This window comes from Dromiciops gliroides, chromosome 3 (genome assembly GCF_019393635.1).
Source record: "Dromiciops gliroides isolate mDroGli1 chromosome 3, mDroGli1.pri, whole genome shotgun sequence".
Taxonomy (NCBI): domain Eukaryota; kingdom Metazoa; phylum Chordata; class Mammalia; order Microbiotheria; family Microbiotheriidae; genus Dromiciops; species Dromiciops gliroides.
In genome coordinates, this window is record NC_057863.1 from 589,020,110 (window position 1) to 589,036,387 (window position 16,278).

The 16,278-nt window shown below is 45.0% G+C and overlaps 1 protein-coding gene and 1 pseudogene across 4 annotated transcripts in view; both read right to left on the reverse strand.

Annotated features, from left to right (window-relative positions):
- Positions 1-6,990: 6,990 nt before the first annotated feature.
- KIAA0319L (KIAA0319 like) overlaps positions 6,991-16,278 on the reverse strand; it is an 87,744-nt gene continuing 78,456 nt past the window's right edge. For all 4 annotated transcript variants that reach the window (XM_043992565.1, XM_043992564.1, XM_043992563.1 and 1 more), the window contains 6 exons: positions 14,885-15,044; positions 14,252-14,394; positions 13,026-13,148; positions 12,278-12,368; positions 11,420-11,511; positions 6,991-7,352 (listed from right to left, as the gene is read on the reverse strand). In XM_043992565.1, the coding sequence (XP_043848500.1) occupies positions 7,165-7,352; positions 11,420-11,511; positions 12,278-12,368; positions 13,026-13,148; positions 14,252-14,394; positions 14,885-15,044 (797 nt within the window). In that variant the 3' untranslated portion in view covers positions 6,991-7,164. The remainder of the gene's footprint in view (positions 7,353-11,419; positions 11,512-12,277; positions 12,369-13,025; positions 13,149-14,251; positions 14,395-14,884; positions 15,045-16,278) is intronic.
- On the reverse strand, positions 7,359-9,014 carry LOC122746701 (annotated as a pseudogene).

Here is a 16,278-nt window from a genome sequence, read left to right on the forward strand (position 1 = left end):
CCCAAACTCTAGCAGCTTAAATACCTTATAATTTAACAAGCATTTCCTTCTACAGGCAAAAGCACTGAAGTACATGGCCTAGTTTTCTGGCCTACCTCAACTATTTTTTTTTTTTTTTATTAATTTTTGGGTTTTTTTTGTTTTTGTTTTGACTTTTGAAAGGCACTGAAAAGACCTGGAATTGACTGCACCTTTAAGTTCTTTAAGAGCACAAAAGGGTGCTTAGCGAATCTTTTGCTTTTTATTTTTTATTTTTGGTTTTGCTTTGGTTTTTTTTTACTTTTGTTTCTTTTGCTTTTCTTTAAAACTAAATTTTGTAAACTAAGTGATTATTCAAAGACATTTTAAGTATATGCTGTGGGTGAGGCTATCGGGCCTCAGAAGCTACCAGAATTCTTCTTTTTTTTTATTTACTCTTTCTTTTTGAGAGAACCATGAGTTCTAATGAGTTTTGTTTTATTTATTTATTTTTCTCCTTTCTCTTGTATGTTGTTCTGTTTAACTAAAAAGTACCAGAAATTGCTTGATACCTCACTGAAAACATTGAATATTGAATCTTGCTAATTGAAGTCTTATTTCTTTTTGATGAATTAATCACCACTTTAAGTATCTGCTACTGTTATACCAGAGAATTCATGTATAAGATGATGTGGTCTACTTGCTAAAAGAAGATTATGTAATAATGTCTAAAAGAAGATTATGTAACAATGTCTAATATAATCAGCTATTTACATTCGTTTATTATTTATATGTCATTATACTCTGGGTATGGTTTGGAATTATTGTATATATCACTAATATACTCTCAGTTATGCAGCATAGCACACATTTTTACCATCATATTGTCTTTGGTGAAATTAATGAGATTTCAGAAATATGGAAACTTATCATTTCAGAGACTAACTTGCTGTGAACTCTGACGCAGGCCCTGGAGAGAATATATGTGCAACAAAAGGAGAGACAGGTATACGTAAGTCCATGGTTTGCTTATGATGGTGACTATGTAGAGCACAATTACTAGGCACAGTCCAGTATTCATCCTCTCTCCCTCCTAATTTAACCTAATTTAACTGAACTTATTTATCTTTTTATCTCACTCAGTTGAATTCACCTGTGGCCTAGCACAATCACTGGCTGTCTCAGAACCATGAGATATGGTATGATAACCTTTCCATAACATTTTCAGGTGTCATGAACACATACTAAATTTGGCTTTGATCCAGACACATGGTGGTAAAAAGTGTTACACATTGCATAACTACCTCAACCCTCTATTACAAGTCTAACCATATAAAGGAGGGAATGTAATGGAATTTATTAATTTGATCATTGACAATGCTATGCTCAGGTTTTAAAAATACAGCAATTCAAACAGTTAAAGAAGATAATCCAGCTTTCCAGACCAGAGTCCAGAATCCAGTTTTCCAGACCAGAATCCAGTTTCCTCCTGATGACATCTTACCACTTCAAGAAGACAAGAGAACTCAGAGACTTTATATGAACTGTTTTGCTTTATTAGCTTTTACTATCTCCTTTCTGTTATATACTATCTGTAACATGTACTCTCTGCAGAGGCTCTCCCTTTGCAAGACTAATGTCAAAGCGTCGGTTCATGAGAAAAAAAAAAAAAAATCGCCCCTCTGGACAAAACTTTCCTCTCTTCCTTTTCTGTATTGTTGTTCGCATATTATTAGTCAGCAAAAGTTATTATATTCTTTTTACTGTTCCATCAAGGAAACATTCCGTTTCTTGAGGAAGCAAAGGGGGGAAATGTGGTAAAATATGAAAGTTTTTAACAGTCGGTTAGGATAACTGAAAGACGCCAGTTTTTCAAGGACCACCCTTTTGGGGAGGAGATGAACAGTCTGCCTGCTGCGCATGTCAGACTGCCTGCCGGGTACAGTCCGCCTGCTGCGCATGTCAGACTGCCTGCCAGGTACAGTGCGCCTGCTGCGCATGTCAGACTGCCTGCCGGGTTTTTTTTGACTTCCGGGGTGGAGAAAAGGAGAGAGGCCTTTTTGCCTGCTTGGCGGGACTCCTGACGGCGCGGCACGGACTCTCTCTCTCCAAAGGTGGCCTTGTCGGTTGGTGGCCTTGTCGGTTGGTGGCCTTGTCGGTTTGGTGAGTTGTTATAAGGAATATAGACTAAGCTTAGACTTAAGACGATTTGTATTGTGTTTCTACTTTCCTATCCTTCTAACCAACATCACCTTGTGACTATCATAACTATAAATAAAAAGGTCTATCTAGAAAACCAAAACCTGCTTCCATTTACTAGTTTGGGAGATAAATTAAGGGAAAGGTTAAGTAGGGGAGATTTATGATCTAATATCCAATTTTAAATCTCACACTGAGATGGGGTAGAGAAGTAGCTCATGGAAGATAAGTAGGTTGAGGAACTAAATGGTTTGGGTATTTGAGGGAGAATCATATATGTTGAAGTCCCCTTGCAATGACGACAGGAATTGAGGAGAGAAAAATTATAAATTTTTTTTTTTGTGGGGCAATGAGGGTTAAGTGACTTGCCCAGGGTCACACAGTTAGTGTCAAGTGTCTGAGGCCAAATTTGAACTCAGGTGCTCCTGAATCCAGGGCTGGTGCTTTATCCACTGTGCCACCTACCTGCCCTGAGAAAAATTATAAGGAAGGGGAGTGATCTGAGGGTCTGTATATCTGCTATCAGGATTTTGATTGGGCAGTAATCTGAATAGCATGAACCTCAAAGGAAGAGAGTGATGGAGGAAGGGGAAAAACATGGAAATGGCAATGGGGAGCAAGGAGTAGTATAATTCCCTGCCTCAACCTTTGAGCTGAGGATGAAAGAAAGTGCATCAGTATGGGAAAAGGTGGCCAGCAATGGCAGGGCCAGAGCACTCAAAGAAGACTCACACAGCCCAGCTCCTTTTCCTGATTTTCCTCTTGGTCAATTGTTTCACCAGTCTTTTTTTTTTTGGGGGGGGGGTGTCTGGGGAATGAGGGTTAAGTGACTTGCCCAGGGTCACACAGCTAGTGTCAAGCGTTTGAGGCTGGATTTGAACTCAGGTTCTCCTAAATCCAGGGCCGGTGCTTTATCCACTTCGCCACCTAGCTGCCCTTCACCAGTCATTTAAAATTTCTCCTTTAGGACCAGAGCCCCTCAACCACAATTCTTCAGATACAAATTAGTTGCTAAGGTCTGCAAATTATTGCTGTACCTTAATTCCATCTCGCCTGGGTAGTGACCTCTCTGACCTGGCTGACTGTGATATCCTCTGTTTAAAAACTGATGCCCTTGCTTTCATTTTTGAGGTTTTTCCTTTTTTCTCTGATTCTTCTAACATGACTAATGCATAAATATGTTTAATGTTATTGTACATATATAACCTATATCAGGTTATTTGCTTTCTTGGGGAGGGGGGCAGGGAGGGAAAAAAATTTGAAACTAGAAATCTTATAAAAACAAATGTTGAAAACTATCTCTACATGTAACCGGAAAATAATAAAATGCTTTCACAATTAAAAAAAAAAAACTTAATGAAAAAAACAACCCCAAACTGATGCCTTAAGAATTTTGAAAAAGCATTGTCATTTTCTGGCATCCCTGACCCATCCAAAAGACCCTTGTAACAAAATGAAGAACAAGCTGTCACGTGTTGAAGCCTAGGCACCATTCTGTGTCCACAACCCCTCACTTTCCAAAATAAATAGCCCGATCTCCTTTCCAAGCTCCCCTTCTTTGGATGTATCCCACCCCATTGTTAGAACTCAGTTCATTGATCTGAAACACTTCCAAACACCTCTTCATCATTCAGGACTCTTCAACGATTCTTGCTGTCTATAAGATGACGTCCATCCGAGGGGTTTGGCCAAAGGATCAGCCAGTGTTTCCAGGCTTCTCTCTCTTCCCTTCTTTCCAACACAAGGTTTTACTCTACTTGAATTCTCCCCTCCCCCACTCCTCCTGCCCAATGCACCTTGCCACCTGCCCATGTTTAAAACCTTTCTGTTCAGACTCAGCTAAAGTCCCAGCCCTCCATGAAACTCCCCAGCACCCATCGGGCTGAAAGTGATGTCTCTGTTCTGTGATCGTACCACCTCACTCCTCTTCATATTGTAGCTGTTCAGGCAAGCTTCGTCTCCCCAAGTCTGATGCCCAGGGAGACCTGGGTTTGCAGTTAGGAGGACACGAGTCTGTGGCCTGGCTCTGGAAACGGCTGAGTGACCACATGCAAGGCAGTGTAAAATGAGGGTAATGTCGACAGTATCTAGCTCAGGGGTATTCTGTGATCAGAGATAACGCAAGCTGGGAAAGAGCTTTTGTGTACACAGGTGGCATTCAGTTTACCCCGGGCGAGGCGAGGAGAGGAGAGGACAGCTTGATCTGCTTTGATCCTCCTCCCTCAACTAACAGAGAATGAAAAGAGCTGGGAGGGAGCTTCCTGATCCTCTAGTTCAATACTTAGCTGAAAAAGCCCTCCCCTGAGATGCACGGCAACCCAGTGGCCACATGGTGTCTCCTTAAAGACCACCAATGAAAATGATTATCTGTGGCCTCTGGAGGTGGCTGGTTCTGCATGGGAGTGGCTCCCACGAAGATTTTCCTGATATCAAACCAAAACTTCCCTCTGACATGTCTACTCATCGCCTCTAGTTTTGTCTTCTGGGGCCAATCAGAAAAATAGGATCTTTTCCATGTGACATTCCTTTCAATAGTTGACAGCTGCCATGTCCTCCCTAGTTCTGCCTTTATTCAGGCTAAAAGTCCCAGCCCCTTCTAAGAGAAATAAAGAAGGCAGGGAGCTGTGCAAATAACATCTGAAGACCTTCCTCTCATCTTTATTCCCAGAGTTCAAAGCAGTCCTGGACTCCCACAGCCTGTGCATACCCATGTATCCATGCATCACCTTTATCGAGGTACAATGGCATGGTAAAGGTGGAAGAAAACTTCCCTATCTAAAATGACAGGAGGGGGCAGCCAGATGGTGCAGTGGATAGAGCACCAGCCCTGGATTCAGGAGGACCTGAGTTCAAATTCAGCCTCAGACATTTGACACACTTATTAGCTGCATGACCCTGGGCAAGTCACTTAACCCTAATTGTCTCACCAAAATTAAACAAACAAACAAACAAATAAATAAATAAAATGACAGGAGGAGGAGGTGGGCCCAGGAACTCTCAGAAAACTCTATACTATAGGCATCCATCTGACAGCTGTTGTTCAGTTGTGGCCAACCCTTTGTCACCCATTTGGGGTTTTCTTGGCAAAGACACTAGTAGGGTTTGCTATTTCCTTCTCCAGCTCATTTTTTTTTTAACAAATGAGGAAACTGAGGCAAACAAGGTTAAATGACCTGCCAAGGGGTCTGGTCTAAGACCAGATATGAACACAGGTCTTCCTGACTCCAGGTCTAATACTCTATTCACTGTGCCATCCAGCTGCCCATACTTGACAGTTAACTGAACCTCATCTTGACTTCTTAGCTGGTGCCTGTCATAGGTGAGGAGAATGAATGGGAAATAGCAGGCTTTACTGAAAACTCAATAAGGCTGGCAAAGAGGCATGACTACATTCAGTGAGCTACAAGAAAAATCAAATAGCACGTTTAATCATCTCACAGCGTGTCTGCAGTGCAGTAGTATCAATTTTTTTCTTTTAAAAAAAAGTTTCCCCCCAAACCTCCAGTACCCAGAAATGGAGGGCAAAGCTGTCATCAGCAAGGCAGAGATGCACAGCAGGCCTCCTTGCCCAAGGAGAATTTTCCAGGCAAAGAATCGGGCCCTGAAGTGTGCAAACAGGTCCAATAGACAAGGAGTGACATTCTGATGGAGAATAAACAGTGAGAAAATGGTAATGAGGAAAGTCCTCATTCTCATCTGTTCTGAGCATGCATGTGTACACATGTGCACACACAGACACATACTGCTGCTACATTTCTGCCAATTCCAGTGACTATCTTCATTTTGATGCCAACCTTGCAGGACAGGGAGGGAGCCCTGGCTTCAGAGGCTTGAGGAACTTGGCCATGAGCCCGAATAGGAGGAGAATGTGAAGCGCAAATCATTGAGGTCCAGGTGAAGCCACCACAATGTGGGCACTTGCCCTATGCTTGCTCTGAAAGCCTGTTGGGCATGGGAACTAAAAGCAGCAGGGATGCAGTTATCCCTGAAGTGAATGGGCCCAACCCTGTCCTCTCTCCTTCCTTGGGGCCTAAGTGGAGAAAAAGTCTGACTCAAGTGGATGGAATGGGGCTCAGATGACGAGGGGATACAGAGGTTGTTCCCGTCGCTGGTGGACAGCGAGGACTCCACATCTGACAGAATGGGCAGAGGGCAGCGGGAGTGGGGAAGACCCTGGGAATAAGCCTGGGTTCCCAAGAAGAATCCCTGGCCCATAAAACTACCAGTGCTACCTCTTGCTCACAGCCTTGCTCTCTCGGGGCCTGAGAAGGAGGCTTAGTTCTCTTCATCTCAGTGAAAGGACAAATAATTTAAACACACCAAAAGATTCATATTCCAAGCTGTCCCAGGGACATCAGGAACCTGGAGTTCCATCTGGAACTGGAAAGGGGGAAGGGGAAGAGGTTCTGCTGTGCTGCTTTTCCTTGTGCCCTGGCAGCCCAGGCTCTAGGAAGGACTTGGGATGGGAGAAGAAAGCAACCATACCCAAAGGATGGCGTACGGGCAGGTGAGGAGAAGAGGAGGGAATGAAGCAAGCCAGGGCAGGCTGGAACAGCAGCTCCAGAACTGCTTACATGGCATCCTGCCCCACCCCCAGCCCTGCCTTCCCGCCCCAATGGCCTCCCCACAGAAAAAGGGGTCCTGAGCTCTTACAGCTGAGTCCTGGGGAAGAGGGAGCCTCTTCATTCACAGTTTCCTCTGGAGTTCCTTAGAGATGTCTGCATTCAAGTACAACCAGTTCTGTTCGGAGTTGGGGGAGGGAGGGAGAGGAGAGAATGCAGGAGAAACACACGCTCGCTCGCGCGCGCGCGCGCGCGCGCACACACACACACACACACACACACACACACACACACACACACGTTCTCTCTCTCTCCCTCTGTCTGTCTGTCTTGGAAATGACTTAGCAGCCCGGACCTCTCAAGCTTTCATTGTCCCCTCTTCCCTAATGCAGAGATATTCCCTGCCTTCCTCCTGCTCCCCATTCCTCTCAGGGGCACAGAGTGGCTACAAGATCTCCTCTCTGGGGGTCTTGGGCTTGAGTGGAGCCTGTCCATTGCGCAGAGAACCATTCTGGCCTCGAAGTAATCGGCCCTTCTCTCGGTCTGGCCAGGTGAAGATGGCTTCATCACTGTCCAGTTCAGACTCGGAGTGCATCAGGCTAGTGTTCAGGATGGGGACTTTCTGCTTGTTGCCTGTAGGGAAGATGAGTGTAAGAAACAAGGGGGAAAGGGGAAAAGGAGGGAAATTTGGGGCAACCCTTGTGCCAACACTGTGCCTGCCCCTGAGAGAAGCCCTAGCACTCAGATAACTAGGAATTCCTTTCAAAAGCACTCAAGGGAAACACTGGGGAGAGCCACGAGTGTGGTACAGCACCTCCAAGGAACACAGCAGTGAAAGGAGCTCTGGGGCCCATGGCCCAATCTGTGCAGGAGGAACGTTCACAAACCAGCAGGGCATGAGGTGCTTCTGGCTTCAGAGCACATCACCTGGGCTCATTCCCTAGACCCAGGATTCCCAGGATTCACCTTGCCCACTTTCTCCACTGGCTCCCAGGTCAAGGAGCACGCCCTTGTGGAAGATGGCAAGGAAAAGTTTTGCCTTTGTACACAGCTGGTGAATACTTTGTAGCTATAGACAAGTTCTGCCTTCCCCTGACCCCTCCAGCCCCATTTGGTCAGGAATCCTTTTACTTGTCTCTCTTTCGGGGTAATGAGGGTTAAGTGACTTGCCCAGGGTCACACAGCTAGTAAGTGTCAAGTGTCTGAGGCTGGATTTGAACTCAGGTCCTCCTGAATCCAGGACTGGTGCTTTCTCCACTGCACCCCCTAGCTGCCCCTACTTATCTCTTGTTAAACGTCCAACCAAATTCACACCAACGACTGCTCCAAACCCAACATTCAAAACCTTTGTGCTTCCTGCTTTACTCAGGATTGATAGCACCCAAAGTGAGTTTGTTCACCTTCCTTCCTTCACATCTCAGCATTTTTTTCATTTTATTCTCCCATCTTATCTCAAAGGAAGAGGTGAGCCTTTCTCTCTCACTAAGGAATTATCATTCAACTTATGCTTAACCCCATGTTCTTCTTTCCTTCTCTAGGACCTTGGTCCCTCAATCATGCTGCATCTCATGCATTTTCTGTTTCCTTCCCTGCTGGCTCTCCCCACCTCTGCCAGCAAAATGTTCAGGTGCCTCCTCTATCTTTTTTTTTTCCCCAAAGGTAAGAAATACATTTAATGAGGAAATTATAGGAGTTGTATACTGAAGAGAAAAGCGATGAGGCTCCCCACCCCCAACTTTTCACACCAGTTGGATGTCAGCAGGGAGGAAGAGTTTCTGTGCTCACAATCCTACAAAAACCGCATGGGGAAGACACCAAGAACTATTCAATTCCTTCTTGTTTGTCTTTGAGAGCAACCCAGAATCCTTCCTCCAACAAGGAGAGCCTGCTGATCAGATCCATGATGGTGCTGGGGAGAGCTTCCTGAGGGGTATAATCTGGAGTGGTCTGCACGCGAATGATGATTTTGTGTTACGGTGGGTGGGTGGGGGACTTTATAGCCTGCAAACAGCACCTGAGGGTCTTTTAGTAACTGTGATTTGATGATATTTCCCAGTGTGTGGTCCTCCTTGTTGATCATGAACAAACAGGCATTGGGGACCTTAGTGTCCTTATTAATAGCAATCTTCTTCTCTCCCTCAAAGAGGAAGAAGGATTCAAAGGCCAGAGGCGTGTTCATCCTCTGCCATCACTGCTACCGAGGGTGTTTCCCCGGCCCAACTGTCCCTTCTATCTTTTTTTTTTTTAATTTAAATTTTTTTATTTTTATAGAGGCAAGTAGGGTTAAGTGACTTGCCCAGGGTCACACAGCTAGTAAGACACACTTGAGTGTCTGAGGCCAGATTTGAACTCAGGTCCTCCTGAATCCAGGGCTGGTGCTTTATCCATTGCACCACTTAGCTGCCCTCGCCCCCTCTATCTTTAAAAAAAAAAAAAAGAAAAAAAAAACAACCTTGACCCAGCACTTCTTCCCTCAGCTAGTAATCTCTTTTTTGCCTTTCACAAGCAAACTGAGAAATCTACATTGTGCTTCCATTTCTCATCTCCCACTCTTGAATAACCTGTCCTCTGGTTTCTATTTCCACTATTTTCTGGAAACCTCCTCCAAACTCCAACAGGACAACAACTTCCTCAGTTCTTAGCAAGGAAGGAGCAATGGCACTAAGGACCCCCTCTTTCCTATTTAGGATTCTCTCCTTTCCCCAGGTTCTAAGCTGTGAGGACTTCTGGCTTTCTCTTTACTTCTCTAACAAGTCTTTGTTTGTCTCCTTCATTCATTTCCACCTGCTGGAGAAAACATGTGGATTACCTAAAGTTCAGTCTTGAGTCCTTAGAAATCTCAGCCACTCCTGCTCCAACTCTGTAACCTTGAACTGTGAAAATGCCTTCTCTAATCACGATCACTTTTCCTTCTGCCTCTTTATCCTTACTAAGACCTCTAGCCCCTCCATTCCTCCCAGCCTTATCTCATCCTTGTCATTGTCCTCTTTGACCCAAGGGTCAACTCTCTACTATCACCCACCTTTCACTATCTTGCTGCCTTTTCCTTCCATCCCCCCACCCCCACCCCCACCCCCACCCCCACCCCAGCCAACATCAACCCTAGTCATCTTCACTCTCTATCTACTCTGCTCCAACTTCTTTGCAGCTTAATGCCAATGCAGAAAGCTGCACAGCTATGCCAAATAGGTCTACTACACACTGATGTTACACAATCTCAACTGGGTGCTCAATATCGTAATGGCAATCTTTTTTTCTCTTCCCTAATTGATTACCCTGATGCCATTCCCGTCTTCTCAGAAGACGGAAGACCTTACCCACTACTTAAATGAGAAAAGACTTGGGAGCTTCCTCATCTTTTCTACTCACTTTTTCTCATCTTCTTCTTTATTCTTGTTTGTGAGGAAGCGATGGCTCTTCTCGTCAAGTCCAAACCACCATCCCCCAAGGTGATCGCATCCCTTTCCATGTCCTCCAGCAGCCTAACCCATTGGTCATTCCATCTCTGGCTCTTCAATCTCTCCTTAACCATTAGCTCTTTCTTTACCGCATACAAACCTTCCCAGGACTCTTGCATCCTTAAATAAACCTTTAGTCAACCCTGCCATGCCCTCAAGCTATTTAGTAGCCTCTAGCTTTCCTTCCTTTCACTGCCAAACTCCTAGAAAGAATCCCCATATTCTCTGCCTCCTCATAATAATTCCTTAGCCCCTTGAAACCCCTCTGGATTCTACCCCATCACTTGGCTGAAAGTGCTCTCTCAGTGATCACTGATGACCTCTTCTTCTCTGTCCTCAACTTCCTTCACCTCTTCATAACTTTTTTTTGACAGTATCAACTGCTCTTTCCTTCTACATGCTCTCTTCTCCCTTGGTTCCCATGGTGCCTCTCTCCTGTTTCTCTTCCTATCCCACTGATTCTGCTCCTCAGTCTCTTTTACTGGATCAATGCCAATGCCCACTCTTCGGGTCTCCTGAAAAGAGCATCAGATGAGAACCAGGGGTCCGATCATTCAACCAGTTCTAAATCCAACCAACATCTCTCCACCTTGTTCACAAGGGCTGTAATGAGACACCATCAGTTGCTTTGCTGAAATCCAGGCACACTCCCCATATTTATAGTACTTCTCATGACCCCTACACCAGCCTAATCTCCCTGAGAGTAGATTGGCAAAGTAACTTTTGATAATGTCATGCTGGTTTTGAGTGTTCACTGCTCCCCATGCAAATGTTCACAAAACATCCTTTCACATTCTAGGATTTTGTCAGAATCAAATTCAAGCTCAGCAGTCTAAAATTTAAAGAATTCACCACTCCATCTTCTATTTAAAAAATAAGAAAACTGGGAAAGCATTTGCTCATTTCCTACCCTGTAGCAAACCTCTCTGGCTCTCTATGATCTTTCCAAGCTTATCAGTCAGCACCCTCAGATGTGATTCCTCCAGCCTTGGTGCTGTCTAGGTACTTCTCCACCCTATGGGTGGGTTTGCTTCAGCTCTACGTAACAGAGGGAGCTAAGTAGGGGTCCTCACAGGAAACCCATCCTCTCTAAAGAATGTCACATGCACTACTAAGGATCAAGGTCAGGTGAATAGTATTCTGCTGACTTGACCCAGATTCCAGACACTTTTCTTTGGATCAGGTAGGCTAAAAACCTTCCTGCCCCCAGCTTCAAATGACCATGCCCTGGAGAAGGATTACCTGCTCTGGGGTTTGGTTTTAGCTCCAGACTTTCCTGATCTGTGGCATCCAAGATCTTGTACTTGCTTTTCCTCTTGGGTTTCCCTTTTCGCCTAGAAGACAGTCAACAAGCATTGATTGTTTACCATATGCTAGTCACTCTAAGTGGGCTGCTGGGGATACAGAGACCAAGCAGAAACAGTCCCTGGCCTTTGGGTGTTCATGTTGTTTCAGGGGAGACAACAAGCCCATGAGTAAGCATATGCAAAATCAATGTAAGATGAACTGAGGGAAGCATTAGGAGCAGGGAGAGATCGGGAAGGGTGTCACTGGCACAAAAGGAAGAAGGAAAGAGGGACACTGAGAGGAAGAGATAAGGTGGGCGTGCGTTCTGGGCACAGGGGACAGCCAGGGCAGTGCCAAAGTACAGAGACAGGAAATGGAATATGGCGAGAAGGAGAGGTGGAATGTTAGCTTGGCTTTATCACAGAGCGTAAGAAGGGAAGGGAGGCATACTAACAACTCGAATCAAGGCCGATGAAAGAGGTTCCAGGCTCAGATGGGTAGCACAGTGTTTAAAAAGCTGTGGACCAGGCCTCACAGGCTGACAGGTAATGAAAGAGTCTGAAAGTCATCTTTTCTCTTCAAATATCAGCCAATCATGGCAAATTTTACTGCCCTAAACCTCTCATATTGTGGAAAAGAGAATAGTGACCTTGATGATGGTGTAATGGCACAACTAGTCTTTAATGATCTCTTCAACTGCCACAATGTGGCTGTGACAATTATCATGTAAAAAGGGAGGATGACAGCTAGTTATACCTAGTCTTCAGTTATTGAGGGGGAGTTAGCAGCATCCTGGGTCCTTTCCTGTCTTACCTCTTACAGCAGCAGACCATAGTCCAGGACAGGATCCCCAATGCAACAATAATGACAAACGAGGCAATGATGACATAGAGGACGCTCCATTCTGTAGAGGAAAACTAAAAAGTCAGGGTTGGGAAGGCAGAGATGGGGCCAGGGCCTCTGCTTCCTTGCTGCTGAGAGCCAATGTACAGGTGGACATATGTAGATGCAGGTGACCACCAGAAGGGAATAGGCGTCTGGAATGAAAGATCACGACCCAATAGAAAGTAATGGACCCATTTCCTGGTCAGTCTCAGGACTCTCCAGAGAAGGTCAGAGGTCAGCCCTTTGAGCACGAGGAGGAGGGACCCTTTGGCATTCTTGGGGGAAGTCCTAATAGTTCACTGGCTACCATTACTGTTGCCTCCAAAGCACACAAGGATACTGGAGAGATAGGGTTGGCTGATACAGAAAAACATGGCTGAATGGAAAGCTATTTCTGTGATGGGGAAAAACAGAGAAGATAAATCACATCCATGAACCTCAGAAAGTCCCTATCAGGAGGCCTTATCTTACTTAGATGCTCTGCTCATCTTACATACAATTCAGCTAATTTTTATGCTCAGAGCTTGCCCAGACTGTACATAAGGGGAATAGAAGTCATTTCTGAAGAGGAAATGAATGCCCAAAGCTAATCTCCATTGTCAGCCCCATATGCTTGCTCACCTCAGCGACAGGATCAGTGTTAAATTAAGCTAACTGAGCTCCAAGGGGTACATACCACAGTTGCTCTCTCCATCTTTCAGTTGTACTTTAATGAAGTTTTCCATCCAAAAAGGGTCACAGATACAGCGCTTGGTGAAAGAATCACAGCGGCCATGATCAGAGCAGTTCAACTGACATGCTGACGGGAGAAGGGAAGGGAAGGGAAGTCACTAAAAAAAGCCAAGCTTCTAGCCAAGCTGGCCGGAAGGGAAGACTTCTGATTCCCTGGGTAAAGTGCAGAATGCTCAAAGTGTTCAATGCTCCTTGGTCTGTAGCAGTTTCCTGATAACAGGGTTTCCTATATTCACCAGAGGGGCCTGGCTGCCAGCTCTAATATGCAGGATTAGCTCCGCCACAACAAGCAGGACAATGGCTCATCTTTAAAAAGCCTTTAAGGTTTTCAAAGCCCTTTACAGGAGGCTTTTCATCTGTAGAAGTCCACACCAAGACAATTCCGATGTATCAGGTGAGGACTTAGTTCTTGCTGTCATACAGCTGAGCCCTGTCAGCCCAATGGTGTTTGAGCAAAGACTCAATGCTTACGTTTTAGGCTATGTGAGGGCAGTTGAGACATCACCACTGACAGGGGGAACACAATTTGACCCACACAGTAACCAAGTTCAGGGGCTGGTTAGCAACTTCATTATGGGCTTTATTATTATTTGTTCTGACTTGGACCTATGATTTTATTGGTATTAGGAATTTCCAGTGACAAGACTCCCTCTACCAAAGCAGACTGGTACCTGTTCTACAACTAAAGGGTTTAAGAGAGTCGCCTGGAGCACAGTCAAGGCATGAACATTTATTAAGCACCTACTATGTGCCAGCTATGCTAAGAACTGGGGATACAAAGGAAGGTAAAAGACTGTCCTTGTTCTCCAAGAGTTCCCAGTCTAATTGGGGAGACAACATGTAAACAACTAGGCACAAACGAGACATAGACAAGATGACCGGGAGATCATCACAGAAGGAAGGTGCTAGGAAGGGGGATTGGGAAAGGCTTCGTTTAATGTTAAGAGACTTGCCCTGGGCTGCGCAGCAGTAAGACTCAGAGATGGCCCTAAGGACGGTTCCCTCTATCCATCATGTCATGATACCTCTATGGGCACCAATATGAATACCAGCCAAAATGTGATTAACACCCGGAATCCAAGCTGATGAGAACGTCCCTTCTACGGGAAGGCAAGAATGGCCAAGCTTTTTCTCACAGGTCCTGGGTTCCCATGGCCTAGAACTACTCACTGACTGTATTGATTTCCAGAGCTCGGAAGATCAGGAAGTCTGTTTGTTGCTTCCTCAGCTCACTCTTGAGCATCGCTGCAACATCACGGCCTTTAAAGATCTGGTGTGGAGGCTCATTCTGTACAAAAAACACCATCTTTGTGCTGTGAGGAAAAGCAATCCAGGAAAAAGTCAATGGACTCTGATGCTGACACAAGAGGCCTTTTCTAAATGGGTCAAAAAAAGGTTAGGGAAGAAATCTTCACCTTAAGACTATAGCCTTAGAGTTGAAAGGGATTGTAGAGGTCATGGAGTACAACCCTTTCATTTTACCAGTGAAGAAATCGAGATCCAGAGAAGTTCAGTGACTTGCCTATGGTCACATAGCTAGGAAGTGTCTGAGGCAAGATTGGAACACAGGTTTTCCAGCACTCTAACCACTGTCCCACCTAGCTGCCCTGTTAGGGTAGGTTAGATTCAGTGAATTCTTTTTGTCTGGTGAGACCCAAGAGACAGATTATTACCACAGAAGATTTGGGGGACTCTCTCCCTTTGCTGTGACAGGATCAAAATGAGGAAACCTAGGCCCCTCCACCCCCATTCTTGCTCAGTGGAAGCCTGGCCCCATGACTGTCTCCTTTGCCTGATCCCCACCTCTGTTCTGTGTAGGGCTGGATCTTCTGCACAGTGATGTCAGAATCTAGCACCCCCAAGAGGACGCCAATCTGCCGAATGAACATCCCCTTCTGCCTCTCTGTCAGCTGGCTGACGTTGACATCCAGGATCATCTCCACCAAGTTATTCTTCCTGGGGTCTGTAAAGGACAGAGAGCAGGCAGAGTAAAATAGTCAGCACACTCCCCAAGAAACACAATGACTTTATTTTTTTGTCTTGGGTTTTTTTTTTTGGGGGGGGGGGCAACCAGAGTTAAGCAACTTGCCCGGGGTCACACAGCTAGTAAGTGTCTGAGGCCACATTTGAACTCAGTTCCTCCTGACTTCAGGGCTGATGTAACTATTTAGCTGCCCCCACAATGCCTTTAGACATTTACTCTGACACACAAGAAAGGAAGGTGGCAGAAAGGTTCCTTAGAATTGGATCTAGTTTCCTCCCAGTGGCAAGAAGTTACAGATGATTCTCTCTACATAATACTTCATGATTATGCCTGAAGTCTGTCCTAGGGCCTACCTGAAGGGGTTTATCAGGTAAAGTTTGGATACAAAGCAGCAGAAGGTTGGCTGGGTAAGCAAGCTTGGTGAACTATAAATTATGGTTTTCTTTGTGGTCTGATGTCTAAAAGGTCTTGTCTATTGTAGGCAGTAGGTAGCTTAGGCCTCACTCCTCCACATAGTGGGGTAATGGTCTTCATCAATTTGAAGGGCTGTCATGGGAAAGAGAAAGTAAACTTCTTCAACTTGGCCCTAATGGGAAAAACTAGGATCAACAGACAAAAGTTAAAGAGAAGCAGATTTTAGGTCCATATAAGAAAGAATTTCAATTACAGTTGTTTATTGATGGAATGGGCTGTCTTGGGAGTTAATAAGCTCCCTTCTTAATGATCTGCTTACTAAATAATGGATAATTTTGGCTAAATTTTTGTTCCAGTCTTTATCTAAACTTGCTGGGCACAAATGGAAAGTAAAAGGGCAGCCAGACTAATGGATGGTATTTGTTTATTGCACTATCACATCTAACATTAAATTAAAAGAGCTACAGGAAGGCTTCCAGTGTATTAGGTGGGCCTTCTGAGGAGAATTTAAGGCAACACATGAACAAATGTCACTTTAGATCAAATCTGTTTGATCTTGGAGCACTTTGGACCTCACCCTGGTGTAGTGAGGGAAAAACTCCCGATGAATCTAGAATTAGGGGATCTGACTCTGCTCCTTGCTATTTATGTGACCTGGCATCAGTTTCCTCATCTGTAAAATGACCTAGATGACCTCGTAGGTCCTTTCCACCTCCAGTGCACATGATTCTATGAGAAGCAAGGTGCTTTGAGCTGCACTGATAGAAAGAGGAGGCCTGCCCGTAAGAACCTGGTTCCA